A 20,509-nucleotide genomic window follows, 5' to 3' on the forward strand; every position below is an offset into this window, starting at 1 on the left:
ATTTATGATCAAGTTACCATCAGGTGAAAATTAAACCTGAACATATTCTAAAGACTGCTTTTAGAACATGATATTGCCATTATGATTTCTTAGTCTTACATTTTAGGTTGACAAATGCCCTGGCTAGATCAGTTCGTTATTGTATTTATTGATGATATATTGATTTATTCAAAGAGTAGAGAAGAACATGGAGAACACTTGAGACATCTTCTGAAAACCCATAGGAAAGAGAAGTTATATGCAAAATGTAGTAAATGTGCATTCTGGCTCAAACAGATTGCCTTTTTAGGTCATGTGGTTTCCAAGGATGGAGTATTTGTGGACTCGGCAAAGATCGAGCCTATTATGGGATTGGAACGTTCCACTACTGTGAAAGGCGTTCATAAATTTTTTGGTATGGCTAGGTACTATCACTGATTCGTGAAGGAATTTTCTAAGATTGCAACCCCCTTTACTCAGCTAACTAAGAAAGATACTAAGTTTGAATGGACTACAGACTGTGAGAATAGTTTTAAAGAACTTAAAATTTGACTTGTGACAGCTCTAGTATTAGCTCTACCAAGTGGATCAGGAGGTTATACAGTATACACTGACGGATTAGGTCAGGGTTTAGGATGTATTTTAATGCAACATTGTAGAGCCATCATATATGGGTTAAGACAATTGAAGAACCATGATCGAAATTATCCAACTCATGACTTGGAATTAGCTGCAATTGTATATGCTCTTAAGATCTGGCGTCATTATCTGTATGGAGAGACGTTAAAGATTTATACTGACCATAAGAGTCTTAAATATCTTTTCATACAGAGGGAACTGAACATGCACCAACGTAGATGGATGGATCTTCTTAAGGACTACGATTGCAAGATATCATACCATCCAGGAAAAAGAAATGCGGTGGCTGATGCATTGAGTCGCAGGACCTCCAGTACGATAGCAAAACTAATAGCTTCTAAATGGAAATGTAACACTCCGTTCATCGTTGTGCTTAATTGATTCGAAAAACCCTATTTATTCGGGTCTTTGGCCACATTGAACTTATTTAATTTTCTTTGCATGATATTTATTGTAATTTGTAAAAAATTTGGTTGATACTTAATTATTTTGTTTTTATTTAATTTTAATTTTACTATTTCATTATTTTTTTGCATTTAACTTATTTAAATTATTTTTAGAAAATTGTGAGAAATTGAAAAAATGCTGAAATGGGAAGAAATCCCATAGGGAAGCAAAATTGCACACGTGGATGTTTGGCATTGTGCCCGTGCGCACGTGTGCATAGCAGTCGCGGGACGTGCGCACTGCGCACATGTTCCATCCGCACGCACGCACGTAGAGGATGTGTACACAGCGCGCACCTCCCATCAGCACGCACGGTGCGGGGATAGGTTCTACGTGTCTTGTTGTGCATAAGTGGGCCATCCACGCATCATTTCACGTGCAGACAAGCACCGTACACTATGTGTGCAACATCCGCACAGTAGGCCTGTGCTAATAGGCCCTACGTGCGCGGTAGGAGGCACTGTCGCCTTGGGCAGTGCGCTGCCGCCGGCGGTGTATGAGACCCTTCACCCTCATTTTTTATATTGAGCATCTTTTTCTCCTCTCGTCACCGGATTTTGCCACTTGGCACGAATTCGGCAGTTATAAAATTCTAGAAATTGACTCTTCCCCTTCCATTGCACCCCACATTTTCATTCTTCCATTTTCCAAGATTAGAGAGAGAGAGAGAGAGAGATAGTAGTCTAGTGAAAGAAGGAGGGAAAGAAAGGAGAACGGTGAAGGAGAAAGCATCAAGGTTTTAATAAGGAATTTAGTATTTCTTTCGATATCTTAAGGAGTATTTTTAGATAAACTAATATCATTAAAAATGATCATTGTGATTTTACCTATTTTGTATGTCTTTGTGTTCACGGTTTAAATAGGTCGAATTGTTCTTGTTTTGAAGCATGCTATGTGAATTGCAGATACTTTATGAATTGCATATAATAAATATAATATGGAATTGGTAAAACTAAAAAGTATAGAAAGAAAAAAAAAAGAGAAATGTTGAATGAAACATGATTGGTTTGAAGTATATCTGTATTGACATGTATATTGCGTCAAGTGTCTCATTAGGCTTTTTATCTCTGAGGGGTATCTGTTCCCCTTGCCCTTCGAGGTATTTGTTTCTCCCTCCCTATCTGGTCTGGAAAAACATAAGAGGACTGCTCCCAGTGGATGATGGCGTACCCTTTGACGCGAGTGGTAACGTGAATATTTGTAGGGTTCACTCGTGGCTAAGTAATATCGTGACTATAAATATCTGTTAGGGCCACTATTGTTGGTATGACCGTGGTCGTACCTCGTGCCACGGTTTAGGAGGCTGGAAATGTGCATGAGCAAATTGTTGTATCTGTATCTGATCTAGTTATTCCACTTGTATAGTTTGAAATATGTATCTGCCTTTAGAGATGGAAGTAGTAACAACTTCGTGAAGCATGACACAAAAATCTGAGCATTTCATGATCTATTTAATTTTCTCTATTATCTCGCATGATGTATATTTGATTTATTCATATTAATGTACTGTATTTTTAATAAATAAATTATTTTTATAATGGAAAATCGGTCTACGAAGAGGCCAAATGGTATGCTTGTAAGTTAAAATAATTCACCTTTAAAATCTTACGATGTTAATTTAATACTGTTTTCCTTACTGAGCATATGGAACTCATTCTTTCCATCCCCTTCCCACTCATATTAGGAAGAAAATGAGGAACCACAGACTGACATACCCTTAGAAGTTTATGAGAATCCTGTGGATCCATAAAATTAAGTGCATGATTGTTTCCACACTCTGATGAGTCCAATAGTATAGTGAAATAACTGGTCTTCTTTTGTGTTTTATTTTTTTTGTATTTTGTAGCCACTTCAGGCCTCAGTTATATGTATGTAATTGGAACTCATATATATTTATAAGGGATTTGTAATAAGTTTGTTCCGCTACATAAATTTTATCATGCACTTATTATTCTGAATTTATATCTAATACCCATTTGCCTTAATTAGCATTTGGGATGCTACAGATGGTATTAGAGCAGAATAATTGCAGATTAAATTTCTTACATTGAGGCTTTAGGTAGAAAAAGCCCTTAGAGTACCTAAGAAAAATAAGTCCTCTTTTCAAAATTTGACCACCAACTCATGTCTTCCTTTCTTTTATAGGAATGACATGAAGAAGACCATCTGTAAAGCGTACTGAGTGACCTGAAGGCCCGGATCACCCAACCAAGGCTGAATTTACTAAACTCTTCTGTGCTATCCAAGGGTAACTGCAACCATAGGACAAAATCAAGCCAACTCTTGTCCCCCTCCTGTCCTCGAATTCCAAGACACTGAAAGATTGATTTCCTAAAACATAATAGAGTTTAAGAGACTTAAACCCCCACACTTTGAAGGTGGCCGTAATCCTTTAGTAGCCGAAGCTTGGATCCTTTAGATAGAGAAGCTCTTCTCTATCCTAGACCTGATCGAGGAATAGAAAGTTCCCCTTATAGCCTTCATGATAAACGACATAGCAGAATACAATTGACGACTTAAAAAGGAAGTCCTGCCTATGCAAGTTTTCATGAATGCATTCTTTTATAACTTTTTTCCTGCCTATGTCCGGAAAAAGAAAGAGGAGGAATTTTAGGACCCCCATTATGCTCCCCGTTTTGTTCAACTGTCTAGGTTTGCCCCTCTAATGGTCGCCCTCGAGAGCCAAAAAGTTAGAAGTTTCTCAAGGGCCTTCGTGCCGACATCTATGACCGACTCGCGATGTTGAGGCCTAACTCATATGCGGAGGTGCTTGAACATGCTCAGTTGGTTGAAGATCTCATCTTAGCCAAACACCAATGCATTGCCTGAGTTCGTACCCAGCAACAACCCCAACGTCTTAGAAGGACATTGCTTGACCAAGTAGGTAGCAAACTTGATAAATGAACTAAAGTTGCCTTTATCCCTACTTTGCCTCTGCCTACAGTTCAACCTGCTTGATCTAACCTCTTAAAATTGTGGTCATTTGTATGGTGACCTACCCTATTGACATATCAATAACACCTGTTATCAGTGCGGAAGCACCCAACATCCTATAAAGGACTACCCCCAGCAACCAAAGGATGCAGCTCGACCTATACCACAAGGTCGCGTGTACCACTTGGATGAACTTGGTGCCCTTTCCTACTCATGTCCTTATTCGGGGTATGTTTTATATTCATGATACTTCTGCCAAGGCTTTGATTCATATAGGTGCAACTCACTCTTTTATTTTCCGTATATTTGCGTGTAATCTTGATTTTAAACTAGAACCTTTAGTAAAAATATTAATGTTAGAAACTCCCTCTAGGGGAATGCTAGAGGCTCATTGTGTATATAAAGACTGTAGGATAAAAGTTTCATAAATAGAGATATTTGTAAATATGATAATTTTAAATTTTGTAGGATTTGATGTGATATTATGAATGGATTGGTTGAAAAAGTATAGAGCTATAAGCAATTGTGAAACTAAAATTATAACTTTACGATCTTTGAAAAAATAATAAAATTTTGTTATTATTTTCCTTACCAATGAATGAATAAGAATATGGGTGCTGATCTTGCTGTGTGTACCATACCAATTGTTTGTAACTTTCTAAATGTCTTTCTGATCGAACTTCCTAGTCTACCTCCCTCGTGAGAAGTAGAGTTCTTAATTGAATTATTGCCCGAAACCTAGCTAATCTCGAAGCTTGCCTATCATATGAGTCGTGCTAAGCTAATAGTGCTGGAGCATCAACTTTCTGACCTTATTACCTGGAAGTTTATTCACCCTAGCCATTCTCCTTGGGGTGCTATGGTGTTGTTTGTGAAGAAAAAGAATGTTCCCTCAGACTCTACATAAACTATCGAGAACTGAACTGAATGACCGTTAAAAGTAAGTACCCCTTACCTCAAATCGATGACCACTTCAATTAATTGCAAGGAGCCATGGTCTTTTCTAAAATTGATCTCAAGACAAGATACGACTAGTTAAGAGTCAAAGACGAAGATATTTCGAAAACTGCCTTCCGATACAGGAATGATTTGTACGAGTTCAGGATAATGCTGCTGGAATTAACCAATGCCCTTGCAGCCTTCATGGACCTAATGAACAGAGTTTTTCAACAGGCACTAGATCAATACGTCATCATTTTTATTGATGACATCATAATGTATTCCAAGAGCTGTAAAGAACTTGCAGTGGACTTGACTAAAGTGTTGGAGACTCTTCACCAGAAATAACTATATGCTAAATTGAGCAAATGTTCTTTCTGGTTGGATCTAGTTTCCTTTCTCAGACATGTAATCTCAAGTGAAGGAGTTTCATAGACCTGTCTAAAGTGGAAACGGTAGTCAGCTTGAATCCACCCACCAACATGGCTGAGGTAATCAGTTTCCTTTGCTTGGCAGGTTACTATTGACAGTTCATTGATGGATTCACTAAGATTTCAACCCTACCAACCTGACTTGCCCAAAAGGGGGTACCTTCCATATGGAATTATGAGTGTGGTGAATGCTTCATGGAATTGAAGCATCATCTCACCTCTGTTCCTGTGTTGATCCTCCCCGATAATACGGGAAGATTTTAGGTCTACTGTGATGCATCTTATATTGGCTTGGGGTGTGTCTTGATGCAGCATGGTAGAATACTCGCCTATGGGTCCCATCAATTGAAACCTCATGAGTAGAACTGCCATACCCACGATCTGGAGCTTATAGCTATTACCTTTGCCCTTAAGATATGGCGCCATTATCTATATGACTAGAATTTTGAGATTTATACTGATCATAAGAGTTTAAAGTACATATTTTTAAAGAAGGAGTTAAACATGAGATAGAGATGTTGGATAGATCTTTTGAAGGACTATGACTGTAAGATCATCTATCAGCTCGGGAGAGGAAATGTGGTTGTTGATGCACTGAGCTTAAAGGAGTCTGTTGTCTATCAATCCATCCCAAAAGTACCAAAATATACCGAGACTTGAAACGACAATATTAGTGGCTTGGAATAGAGAGAGATATAGTTGACTACGTCTCTTGATGCCTCACTTGTCAGCGGATAAAGGTGGAACATCAGAGACTTGGTGGCTTATCACAAGGTCTTTCGATTCCTGAATGGAAATGGGAGCATATAACTATGAATTTTGTTTTAGGATTACCCAGAACTTGTTCTAGCTGGAACTCTACCTGGGTCATCGTGGATAGACTGACCAAGATCGCTCATTTTCTGACCATTAGAACCACTGAATCCACTAGCAAGTTAGCCCGCCTATATGTATAAAAATTGTCCAACTTCATGGTGTTTCCTCATCCATTATGTCTGATCGCAATCCTCGGTTTACCTCCCACTTCTAGGACAGCTTCCAAGAAGCTCTGGGGTCTTGGTTGTATTTCAGTACCGCTTATCATCCCTAAACCAATGGTCAGTTAGAACGGATGACCCAAATATTGGAAGATATGTTGCGTGCTTGAGCCCTCGACTTAAGTGATAGCTGGTATGAGTATCTTCCCCTTTGTGAACTTGCTTATAATAACAGTCATTATTCTAGCATAGGCATGGCCCCGTATAAAGCACTATATGGAAGGACTTGCCATTCTCCTAGCATGGCCTCGTATAAAGCACTATATGGAAGGACTTGCCATTCTCCTACTTGTTGGATTGAAGTTGGAAACAAGTGCTATTTAGGATTAGACTTCGTTCAGGAGACCACTAAGAAGGTTGTGATCATTTGCAAGAACTTGGCCACTATCTAGAGTCATCAGAAGAGTTATGCCGATAATCGTAGGTGATCCTTGTAGTTTGTCATGGGAGATTAGGTCTTCCTCAAGGTTTTCCCATATAAGGGAAAGATGCAGTTAGGGAAGAGAGGGAAGTTGAGCCCTCGTTATGTGGGACCTTTTTGGATCATCGAGTGCACAGGATTCGTGGCATATTGTCTCACTCTATCTCGAGAATTTATGGGTGTACATGATGTCTTCCATATCTCGATGCTTAAGAGGTACCACCCTAATCCTTTTTATGTTATTCCTCGCGATGAGGAGCAGGTACAAGCTGACATGACTTATGAGGAGGTTCCCGTGGAGATTCTTGGGTGGACTGATAAGGTCTTGCATAATAAAAAAATTCCATAGTGAAGGTACGATGGCAGCATCATACCCCAAAAGAAGCCACGTGGGAGTTGGAGAGCGAGATGAGAGAGAAGTATCCAAACCTGTTCAAGAAAAATTTGGGGACCAAATTTTTTTAAGGTGGGAGGGACGTAACACTCCACCTATCGCTGTGCTTAATTGATTTGGAAAACCCTATTTATTCGGGTCTTTATCCGCATTGAACTTATTTAATTTTCTTCGCATGATATTTATTGTAATTCGTAAAAAATTTGGTTGATTTTTAATTATTTTCTTTTTATTTAATTTTAATTTTATTATTTAATTATTTTTTTGCATTTAACTTATTTAAATTAAATTTTAAAAATTTAGAGAAATCAGAAAAATGACGAAACGGGAAGAAATCCTACAGCAAAAATCCTGCAGGAAAGCAGAACTGCCCGCACGAATGCTTAGCACTATGTGCACAGTAGCCGCGAGATGTGTGCACAATGCGCACATCCCATCCGCACACACACGTGCATGACATGGGGACTGGTCTTATGCATATCTTGTCGTGCATAGGCAAGCCATCTGCGCATCACCTGATGTGCAGAAAGGCATTGCACACTGTGCGTGCACCGTCTGTGCAGTAGGCCTGCACAGATAGGCCATGCACACCTGGGTTTGCGCCCACAAGTTAGCCCCTGCGCACGCAGTAAGAGTCCTATGCGCCTACAAGCTAGCTTGCAGTGAGCCGGCTTGTTCACTGTCACGTCGGGCAGTGCACCACTGTTGCCTCGGGTGATGAATCACTGTCGTTGGTGGAGGAGACCTTTCTCCCTCATTTTTCATGTCGAGCATCTTTTTCTCCTCTCTCTTCACTGAATTTTGTCACTTTGTGTAAATCCAATGGTTCTAAAATTCTATAAATTGAGCATTCCCCTTCAATTCCTTCCCACACTTCCATTCTTCTATTTTTCAAGATTTAGAGAGAGAGAGAGATAGTAGTCTAATGACAGGAGGGAAAGAAATGAGAACGGTGAAAGAGAAAACATCAAGCTTTTTGTAAAGAATCTAGTATTTCTTTCGACATCTTAAGGAGTACCTTTAGATAAACTAATATCATTAAATATTATGATTATGATTATGATTTTGCCTGTGTTCTATGCCTTCGTGTTCACAATTCAAATAAGTCGAATTGTTCTTATTTTCAAGCATGTTATGTGAATTACAAACACTTGATGAATTGCATGTAATAAATATAATATTTAATCGATAAAAATAAAGAGTACAAAAAAAAAAGAGAAATATGGAATAAAGCATGATTAGTCTGAAATATATCTGTATTGACATGCATATTGCATCAAGTGTCTCATTAGACTTTTTATCTCTGAGGGGTATCTGTTCCCCTTGCCCTTCGGGGTATTTGTTTTCCTCTCCCCTATTTGGTCTGCAAAGATGTAAAAGGGCTGCTCCTAGTAGATGACGGCATACCCTCTAACGAGAGTGGTAACGCAAATATCTGTAGGGGTCACCCGTGGCTAAGTAATGTCGTTATTGTATATATTTGTTAGGGCCACTATGGTTGGTACAGTTGTGGTCATAGATCGTGTCATAGTTTGGCCAGCCAGAAATGGACCTGAGCAAATTGCCATATCTGTATCTGATCTGGTCATTCTAGTTGGGTAGTTGAAAATTTGTATCTGTCTTCAAAGATAGAAGTTGTAACAACTTCGCAAAGCATGACATGAAAATCTGAGCATTTCATGATTTATTTGATTTTCTCTATTATCTGGCATGATGTATGTTTGATTTGTTCGTATTAATATACTGTGTTCTTGATAAATAATTTGTTTTTATAATATAAGATCGGTCTATGAGGAGGCCAAATGGTAAGCTTGTAAGTTAAAATAATTCACCTTTAAAATCCTACGATGTTAATTTAATACTATTTTTCTTACTAAGCATATGAAACTTACTCTTTCTATACTCCCCCCAGATGAGGAAGAAAATGAGGAATCGCAGGCTTACCTATCCTTGGAAGTCTATGAGGATCCCGTGGATCCACAAAATTGAGTGCATGATTGTTCTGCACTCTGATGAGCCCAATAACATAATGAAAGAAGTGGTCTTCTTTTGTGCTTTATTTCTTTTGTATTTTATAGCCACTTCAAACCTCAGTTATATGTATATAATTGGAACTCATATATATTTCAAAGGAATTTGTAATCAGTTTATTCCGCTGTATAAATTTTATCATACACTCGTTATTCTGAATTTGTATCTAACACCCATTTACCTTAATTAACATCTAGAATGTCATAGGAAAACTCTAGAAACCTTACAAGAATTATAATTGGGCATTCAAAAATGGGGAATGTATATAGCCAGCTTAAAAATCAAGCCAGTATTGATTTAAAAAGTTAAAAATGCTCAAGAAGTTGACTCTGCTATAAGGACCTTAAGAAAAAAAATCGAACAAGGTTTAAGACCTCACTTTAGAGTTCACAATGATCGGTTTCTTCGATTCAGAGGAATACTGTGCATTCTTAATGATCCGAACTTGAAGAGACTCATCTTAGAGGAAGTACATAATTATAGATTTACAATACACCTAGGCATCATCAAGATGTATCAGAACTTGAGACCTTGATATTGGTGTAATGGGATAAAGAAAGACATCTCTAAATTTGTTAATAAATGTCTCACCTATCATAAGATTAAGGCTTAACATCAAAAGCCAGGGGGATTACTCCGACCCCTACCAATTCCAGAATGGAAGTGGGAACATATTACTATGGACTTTGTGATGGGTTTACCAAGAACCAAGTTAAACCATGATGTTATTTTGGTGATAGTGGATAGATTAACGAAGTTAGCCCATTTTTTGCCGATAAAAGCTACAAACCCTTTAGACAAACTTGCCAAGCTATATATTAAAGAAGTGATTAGACTTCATGGCATTCCAATGTCAGTAATTTTAGATCGAGATGCTCGTTTCACCTCTAGATTTTGGACGAGTCTTCTGCAGGCTCTAGGCACCACATTATCTTTTAATACAACATTTCACCCACAAACAGATGGCTAAACGGAAAGAACCATCCAGACATTAGAGGACATGCTTAGGACTTGTGTACTAGAGATGGGAGGAAATTAGGATGATCATCTACCACTAATCAAATTTGCCTATAATAACAGTTATCACTCTAGTATTAGTGCAACTCTGTATGAAGCACTTTATGATAGACCTTGTAGATCTCCTATATGTTGGGAAGAGATTGGAGATAGGAAATTAATTAGGCCAGAATTAGTCAAAGAACTACATCAAAGATTGTCCTAATTAAGAAAAACCTTCAAACAACCTAAAGTAGACAAAAACATTACGTGGACAATCGTAGAAGTGGCTTAGAATTTGAGATAGGGGACCATGTGTTCTTAAAAGTGTCACCAATGAAGAGCACTTTGAGATTTGGGAAAAAAGGCAAATTGAGCCCTTACTTCACTAGACCGTTCAAAATATTGGAAAGAGTTGGGATTATTCCTTACGATTGGCATTGCCACCGGAGTTAGCGAATATCCATGATGTGTTTCATGTATCCATGCTATGCAAGTATCACCCTAATCCATCACATATACTTCAGTATGAAGATATTCCTATTAAGAACGATATGTCTTATCAAGAGGTACCCATAGGCATATTGGATAGACAAGAGTGAGTATTAAGGAACAAGACTATTTCAATGGTCAAAGTACTCTGGCAACATCATTCACCAGCAGAAGCTACTTGGAAAACTGAGGACTCGATACAAACTCGATATCCTTACTTGCTTTAAAGATATATTAAATTTAGAGGACCAAAATTTTGTAAGGAAGGGAGAATTGTAATATCCAGTCTCCAAAAATAAAAGAATGTGTAAATAAATAAATTAAATTAGGATTTGTGGGTCTAAATGAAAGATTTTAGTAATTAGGGATATTTATAAATTTTAAGGACTTAAATAAAAATATGTGGGAAAAAGGGGGCAAAAGCATAATTAAATGAGAATCAAAAGGGGCAAAAAAAATTAAGAGATGGACAGTCCTAATCGAACCATTTGAGGGATCCAACGGCTGGAATTGCACTCAATTTAAATGGTCCAGATTGAATCTTGCAAGATTGGATGGCTAAATAGATGGGTATTTAAAGAAATAATTAAGGTTTTCTCCTTAATTTAGTAAATGAGAGCCGAAATAAAAGAGGAGGAGAGGAGTCAATCGGGTGAGCGAGGAGGTTGAGATTGAGGAGGAGTCGAGCTGAAAAGGAGAAGAGAACGCTGCACAGGGGAGAGACGAGTAAGGAAACTATTAGGGGAAAAGAAACCGCGACCGAAAAGGGAAAGGAGGAGGCGTCGCAGAGGCAGAAAGTTGAAGCGGAGCGAAGAAAAGGGAATTCTGGCTGAGAAACACTGTGTTACATGCGACATCAATGTCCAAAAATTACTAAGTTTTGTCTTTTCCATTTCTTTTACGAGATTCCCTTTTCATATTTCACACTAAACGGCGTGTAGGTGTGAAACCAATCACCCAATCTTCAAAGCAAGTAAGGAGTGCTCTTGGGGAACCAAGGAGACCATCCTTCAGAAGCTAGGAGTCGAACCCAAGTATTTTCGGGTTTTTAAAGCACCACACCAAACCAGGTGTGTTCCTTTTCCTCTTTCAATGGTGTTCTCGATGAAATGGGTATTCATGTTTGTGTGTGTGCAAGTTTCGGGAGCTAGAGTGCTTGCCTCAGCATGACGAGTGAGGGTATTCTCAAGAAAACCAAAAATTATCTTCGGTAGTGAGAATCGAGAAAGTGAAACTATTTGGCCTTTGTAGAACTAAACCAAATCAGGTGACCATTCGTTCCTTTTTTGTTGTGGAGTTTTGGGGGAGTACGGATGCTAAAATTTATATATGTGTATACGTATGGGTTTTGGAAAGTAAATCGCCCACATCTATGTAAGGAGCTGAAGTGGTGGTTCGCTGAATATCGAAGAATGAGTTTGTTGTGATAATTACCTAAAATGACCACTTTTAATCATTTTCATCAATTAAATCTGATTATACTTATGTATGGTGAGTCTAGGGCATTGATCAAGTGGAGTACAATCCGTTGAGGGACTTTGATAAGTATTTTCTTATTCCAGACCTAGATTTGGATTTAGAAGGTTTATGCATGGGTATTCTTAAATTTGTGTGTGTTTTAATATAGAACAGATATTGCCTTGATTCCTTGATGAAGAACAAAAGATGGACCTATGACAAGTGAACCCTAACTTGTTTGAAAATCATAAGGAGATGGAAACCAGAAGATTAAGGACTGTTAAATATTTGAAATTGTAATAAGTAACAAAATTATAATTGAAAAGAAACCCCAAATAAAATGAAAGATTGAAAAAACGGGAATAACATAAGAAACCAAATAAAAGTATAAATGAATTAATTATGTTTATGAAACAAATTAACTTAAATAATATTTAAAAGAAAAATAGAATATAAGGGAAGTAAATAAGAAATTGGGAAAGGAGATGATGTGACTGAATAGTGTATGGACCCTGGATGCTTTCTCGTTTAGTCTGGATTGAGGAGGAAAGTGTGTGTGTGTGGCTAAAGTCTAGTGGGTATGGTGAACTTGCACATGGATAGAGTTTGAAACCTAGTCCAGACGTGGATAGGTGTTTGTGAGTGTGGGTCACCTAGCAAATATAACTATTGTGGCCAATATAAGCTTTTGTGTGTGCGCTATCCATGCGATAGGGGGATCCATTTTGCCTCTCCTCGACGACGACATAAATGACATTGCGGGATGAAACCTTATAGATGACCTTCTGAGTGTATATATGTTCTTTTGAGTGTATGTGGTAATATTTCGAGGCTATCAATGATATTTGAGTGTAATTGAGGAATCTGATTGGAGAAATGTGAAATTAGAATATCTGAAACAATTGTGTTTAATAATTAAATTCTAGTTTAAAAAATGGTGAAAATTACAAATAAATTTTGCATTGAAAATATTACCACTGTATTTGCTCATAATTATGTATTTTTGCATGAGTTCTGATTTGGGTTAGAAAAACGAAAATACTTATTGAGTTGGTAAAGCTCATTAAATTTCACCCTGATATTTTTCATAGGAGAAAGAAGAAAAAGAACCATTGTCGGACGAGTAGAATTTATGAAAGTGTTTCAGTTCATGTATGTTTCATTCATATTCTAGAAATTTTTGTTTTGTTTTGTCAAACTCTAAATTTTGATCTCATATTCTGTATATATAACCCCTGTATATATCACATGGAATGTTAGGTTTTTTGTTAAATTTTTTAGCCATGCATATGCATGTTTTGTGGGCCATTATTTGAAGAATGGTATGAGTAGATTATGTCTTATTATTGGGTTTGGGGTTTGACACCCAAGACCATGCTGCACTCATTTCCACTCGGTAAGGCTTCCTTTATGTCATCCATACCAACACCTTTTTCCATTGTAAATGTGTTTTTCTTGGATAATTTTTTTTATTATAAATTACTAACTATATGGATAAATTTATAATTATTACTGCAACTAAATGGCTTTAATCTTCACATATCTCACTCAGAGCTTCACTAGAAGAACGAATTTGATATGTTTGTTCTAAGTTTAACAAAGATATCAAGTTACAAGTTTGATGAGGATAAAATAGCTGGTGAAGTTTTTTCTGAGAAAAACAATCAACTTGGGAATTTGGTTCTTATAACTAGTAAGAAAAATGCTCTTAAAATTGATTGTAATGTTGCATATTATTATTGCAAGCTTTTTTATTCCTCGAGAGTATTAAAATTTTTTTTAATAAACTATGATAAATGAATCCAATATGCTTAGTTTAAGTCTACTAGATTAAATTACTAATGAGATATATTACTACAATATTAGTAGTCCCATCAAAAGAAAGATTTTGTTTTAAAGAGTGATAAATGTTATATAATAGAGATAGTTTTAATGATAGCTAAGACTTTATAGTCACGTTAATAGAACTTTGAGAAAATTTCTTCATCTTGTTTTACCATTTATAGAGCATATACTATTTTTTTAGGCTGAGACGATCTTTGACCATGTACCATTCTTTGGTGGTGCTTACTACCAATCTATTTAATAATTTTATATTTCATCTCTCAAAAAAATTTAATGATCTCATTTTTGTAGAACCCAAGAATTTGGAGTATTAGAAAAACCATCTAATTCTTTAATAAACCATTACTTTTTAAGAAATAATATCTGCATATATTTAAACGAAAGTCAATATCATATCACTAGTTTATACTAAATCATATTCTTTATTTCATTTAGGAATTTTAGTAAAATTATTTTAAATAACAGAATTTTGATAAATCAAAAAACAAATTGAAGGATACCTCACACTTTTTTTAAATATACTTTATAAGTGTATATTTTACAAATATAAATATACCTACTTAAACAATATGTAACATTATTGTTAAAGAATTTTTGAAATAGAAAGAATACACATATATACATATATATTGGTATATAAATATATGATTTAAACTAAAATATTGCATTAAAATAATTAATCACATTATTGTAAAGTGTAGCATATTTTTTAAAAGAAACAAACAAATGTATCACATTAATTAATAAAAACCACACAATCAGTGAAAATAAACAATGAGAATTCGGTGATGAAATAAAAAATTTAGCATGTTGATCAAGCATTCATACTTGACAAAAAAAAAAAGAATTAATGATTACAATTTTCAGGAACCCAAGACTTTTGAATAATAGGAAAAATATCTAATTCTTTAATAAACAATTGTTTCTCAAAAAATAACAAATGCATTTGAAGACAAAAAAATCCAGTTGCATATCACAAATTTCTACCGTATAAGAATCTTGATATCTTGTAAAGAGTTTAATGAAGAATAATAATATAACAAAATCAAAAAAATAAATTCAACTTTAAAACACACTTTTTTTATGTATACCATATGTGTACATAAAAAATGTGAAACATCTGTAGCTTTGAATTTAGAAACTTAGCTAGTTTTAATTACGTATTTTTTATTCTTAAATCACTAATTTGAAATAAAAAATTATTAAATGATTGTGATCCTCTAAGTTTTGTTTATATAATTTTTTGAAAAGAATTTATGGTGTCATACTTATATGGTCGACAAGTTTATTTATATTCTAAATCACTTAACACTTAATCATCTAATTTTAATCAATTATCAAGGTAATAACTCTACATGCATATATATGTATAGTATGGTAAAGAAATGTGAAAAGGGTAGGCTTGGTTAACCGTTATCATTAAATTGCTCTTCTAAAGATAAGAATTACGAAATTAAAAAATAGTTAGCATAAAATATTTAAAGCTATTTCCATCTATCTCATTTTCCTTAATTTACTTTTCCTTTTGACCTTCAATATTCCAATAGCACTCACCATCTTCATCTAGAATTCTAAATTTCTATAAAACTCACCTTCTAAAAATTAAAAAAAAGTTATAAAACTATATAAATTCTCTAAGAATTTTTTAGATTAAAAAGACCAAAATATCAAGTTTTTGTTGCTCTTAATTCAAAAAATATATATTGAAGCGTGATAAACTTTTAATATTATCTCAACAAAATTGCTTCTTACTTTTCAAAGCAAATGGCTAATGAGTTCTTCCGCATAAAGATTAAATTCAAAAGTAAATTTTATTTAAAATTACTCATTTTGTAGTATAATGGCAGTCATAAAACTAATAAAATCAATGTTCATAAGCACTTTATGTAAATTAAGTAAAATATCTAATAAGTATAATAAATCATGCCCCAAATAGTCATGGATTCGTTATTGAAGAAATCACATTTTAAATAGCCACAATGCTCTATTTACTTTAAATAGTTTATTATTATTCATTTGAGTTCAAAGATTTCATAAGTTATAGTATAAAATAAGACTTAAATTTTTCTATAGTTTGCATAAAATAGTCAATTCTACACATTTATTCTCTTATTACATTATAATCGTTCTTCAATATTTAGTTAGTCCTCTTAATTAATGCAAAGAAGAAGTATCATGGAAAGTTGGTTACCTTCTCTATGTATTTTATATTGTTATCACTATCAGCTTATCTTTTTATACTACACTATACTTTGAGTAAGATGTTAAAGAGTATTTCAAAATTTTCATTAACGATTAGATCTTCTTTCTAAGGTTAATTACTAACAAAATTTTATATATTGATATATAAATACATGAAGTAGAAATATATTTTTAAAATAACTAATCACATTATTGTAAAGTACAATTGATGTTTTTTTGTAACGTAGTTTTTTATCGTATGTATGGTGATATACTTCTATCATTATCTCAATAAAATTATTTTTTTAACTTTTTAAAAAATAAATGATGAATAACTTCCTTAACACATGGATTAAAATGCAAAAATTAATTTTAATAGAGTTGGCGACCATAAAATTAATCAAATTAATTTTTTTAATTATTTTATATATTTTAAGTAAGATATCACATAAATATAATAAAATTGAATCTCAAAAAGCAATCGATTATTCATTTACGTTAAAGATTTCAAAAAATGAAGCAACTTTCCAAAATATCCGAAGATTATTTATTTAAGTTCAAAGATTTTGTAAGCTATAGTATAATAAAATTTACATTTTCCACGACCTATATAAAGTACTCAATCATATGTCATTTATCCTCCCATCATAATTCAATTATTTTTCAATTAAACTTAGTCTTTTTGACTGGTGCAACAAAGAAGTATAGTGAAAAGTTGGTTTTCTAAAGCCCCCTTAACCACTCAAGTTATATATTATAGATTAAAGTCAAGGATATGAACTAAACTTCCATTCATTCGAGGAAAGAAAAAAAATAAGTTTCTTTCCATTCTTCTTAATCTTCAGGCACAAATAAAAAATCTAAATATTTAATATTAATATTTTATACAATCTAAATCTCAGGTCATAAGGTTTAAACGCGGAAGCTTTGGAGAAGATCTGTACCAACAAAATCTTATGGGACCCAAAACCACGTTTCACTCGTTTCCATTCGGTAAGGCTTCCCTTATGTCATCCATACTAAAATCCTTTTCCATTGTAGATGTGTTTTTCTTGGATGGCTTTCTTTATTATAAATTACTAGCTATATGGATAAAATTAAAATTATTTCTGCAGCTGAATGGCTTCAATTTCCTTCACACATCTCACAGGGAGCTTCACTAGAAGAACGAACTTGGTATGTTTGTTCCTGATCTATACAAGATTAAGTTTAACAAGATATAATGTTACAAGTTTGATGAGCATGAAATAGAATTGGAGAAGTTATATATGAGGAAAATAATCAAATTTGGAATTTGGTTCTTGTAACTTCTAAGAAAAATATTTTTAAAATTGATTGTAATGTTGTATATTATTATTGCAAGCTTTTTTATTCCATGAGAGCATTGAGACAGGCTCGAATATTTGTTTATGAGCCTCTAAAAATATTGATCATATGTTGATTTAAATTTGACAAATAATTATCCATTTATTATTTTTTTAACGAACTATGATAAATGAATCAAATACGCTTAGTTTAAGCATATTAGATTGAATTACTAATGAGATATATTACTTCAATATTAGTTTTCCGATCAAAAGAAATATTTTTTTAAAAAAAGTGATAAGATGTTATATAATAAAGATAGTTTTTAGTTATAGATAATATTTTATAGTCACTTCAATAGAATTTTGAGAAAATTTCTTCTGCTTGTTTTACCATTTATATAAGATACACTAAATTTTTAGACTGAGACGATCTTTGACCATGCACCATTCTTTTGTGGTAGCTTACTACCAATCTATTTAACAATTTTATCTTTTATATCTCAAAATATTTAATAATCTCATTTTTCTAGAACCCAAAAATTTTTGAGTATTAGGAAAAACATACAATTCTTTATTATTTTTCAAGAAATAATATCTGCTATATTTAAAGGAAAGCCAATAGCATATCACTATTTTCTACTAAATCAGATTCTTTATTTTATTTAGGGATTTTACTAAAATTTTCTTAAATAATAGGATTATGAAAATTTCATCTTATATATATATATATATTTATATACGTCCATTTATACATAACGTGAGGAAAATTTTGATGCTAAAAATAAGCTTTAGGGCTAAAAATTCAGGTAAAAATGGAGAGACAACATAATTTGAGGGGAAAAAATGTTGACTGTCAGCTAAGAGGAAGAGAGAACAAATTAATGACTTGAATAGAAAAGTGTCCAAGGAGGATGAAGTTTTCATTTTTAAGCTTTAATAGACCATATGATGGAATAATTTTTTTATGTGTAATTATCTTTTAAAATTTTGTACGAGGTCAGTAATAAGTTAAAGCTAACTTAAAAAACTTGCAAATATATCACATTAATTAAACTTACAAAATTAGTAATAAGTTAAGTTAATATTACCAAGTAAAGTTTGTACAAGTATTCAATCATTTTAAAGGCTCACAAGGTGTTAAATGTTGTGACCATGTAAACCTTTAGTTTACAGTTTAAAATGTTATCATTATTGACTTATATTTTTTATATTACACTGTGTAGGATATTAAAAGATATTTTATAATTTTCATTAACAATTAAATTATGTTTCTGATATTAGATTATAACCTCTTTTTATATATTGGTATATATGATTTAAATTAAGATATTGCATTAAAATAATGACATTATTGTAAAGTATTGTAAATTTTCAAAAGAAACAAACAAATGTATCACATTAATTAATAAAAATAATGCAATCAATGAAAAGAAACAAAGAGAATTTACGAATGAAATAAATATTTAGCATGTTGATCAGCATTCATACTTAACAAAAAAAAGAGTTAGTGATCACATTTTTCATGAAGCCAAAATGTTTTTGTATTAGAAAAAATATTCAAATGTTTAATAAACTATTGATTCTCAGAAAATAACAAATGCATTTAAAGACAAAAAAAATAAAGTTGCTTATCACAAATTTCTATCTAATTAGAATTTTAATATGTTATAAGGATTTTGATGAAGTTCACGTATATAATAGTATTATATCAAAATGAAAAAAATAAATTTAACTTTATCACCCATTTTTTATACCATATGTGCGCATAAAAAATGTGATGCATTTGTACCTTTAAATTTAAAATATTAGATAATTTTTGTTACATGTTTTTCATTCTTAAATCACTAATTTTAAATAAAAAAATTATTAAGTGATTGTGATCCTCTAAGTTTTATTTTTAAAATATTTTAATAAAAATTTATGGTGTCATACATGTATGATTGATAAATTTATTTATATTCTAAAGCACTTAACACTTCATTATCTAATTTTACTAAGGTAATAACTATACATACATATTTATATACAATATGGTAAAGAAATATGAACAGGGTAGACTTGGTTAATTGTTATCATTAAATTAGTTTTTTAAAGATAAAAATTAAGAAATTAAAAAATAGTTAGTAGAAAATATTCAAAGCTATTTCCATCTATCTCATTTTCCTTCCTTCACTTTTTCTTTTAAGCTTCGTTGTTCCAATAGAACTCACCATCTTCACCTAGAATTCTGAAATTCCATAAACTATTCTTCTAAAAATTGAAAAAAAATATTGTAAAACAATCTAAATTTTTAACATTATCTCAACAAAATTATTTCTTGCTTTTCAAGATAAATGGTTAATAAGTTCTTCCGCACAAATATTAAATTCAAAAATAATTTTATTTGAAATGACTCATTTTTGTACTATAATGGCAGCCATAAAACTAATAAAATTAATATTCATAAGAATTTTATATAAATTAAGTAAAATATCTAATAAATATAATAATATCAAGTTCTAAATAGTCAACGATTCTTTATTTAAGAAATAATGTTTTAAATAACCACAATTCTTTATTTACTTTAAATAGTTTATGATTCTTTATTTAAGTTCAAAGATTTCGTAAGTCATAGTATAAAATAAGAATTACAATTTTCACAGCCTGCACAAAATAATCAACCCTACACATTTATCCCTTCATTGATGCAAAGAATAAGTATCGTGAAAAGTTGGTTATCTTCTCTATGTATTTTACTTTGTTATTGTTACCAACTTATGATTTTACATTATAGTATACTTTGAGTAGGATCATAAAGAGTATTTTAAAATTTTTATTAACAATTAGATTAAGTTTTTAAGGTAAATTACTAATCAATTTTTATATATTGGTATATAAATACATTATTTAAAGTAGAAATATTACATTAAAATAATTAATCATATTATTGTAAAGTACAGTTGACGTTTTTGTGTAACATCTCAATAAAATTGCCTTTT

The 20,509-nt window shown here is 32.8% G+C and overlaps 1 protein-coding gene across 1 annotated transcript; it reads left to right on the forward strand.

Moving 5' to 3' along the window:
• The first annotated feature begins 5,420 nt into the window (after positions 1 to 5,420).
• Positions 5,421 to 7,176, forward strand: LOC148240237 (uncharacterized). The gene is made up of 5 exons (XM_088212104.1): positions 5,421 to 5,429; positions 5,934 to 6,005; positions 6,101 to 6,303; positions 6,400 to 6,466; positions 6,862 to 7,176. Exons 1-5 carry the CDS (start codon positions 5,421 to 5,423, stop codon positions 7,174 to 7,176), a joined length of 666 nt encoding a protein of 221 aa, XP_088068230.1.
• The last annotated feature ends 13,333 nt before the right edge of the window (positions 7,177 to 20,509 follow it).

This window comes from Carica papaya, chromosome 9, assembly GCF_054855325.1.
Source record: "Carica papaya isolate Zhongbai chromosome 9, ASM5485532v1, whole genome shotgun sequence".
Taxonomy (NCBI): domain Eukaryota; kingdom Viridiplantae; phylum Streptophyta; class Magnoliopsida; order Brassicales; family Caricaceae; genus Carica; species Carica papaya.

Bases quoted from the DNA above. Each gene is read 5' to 3' on its own strand.
- LOC148240237 (XM_088212104.1), top strand. The intron at 6,006-6,100 runs GTACCAAAATAT...CTCACTTGTCAG, and splicing joins TCTATCAATCCATCCCAAAA to CGGATAAAGGTGGAACATCA. The intron at 6,304-6,399 runs GTTAGCCCGCCT...TCCCACTTCTAG, and splicing joins ACCACTGAATCCACTAGCAA to GACAGCTTCCAAGAAGCTCT.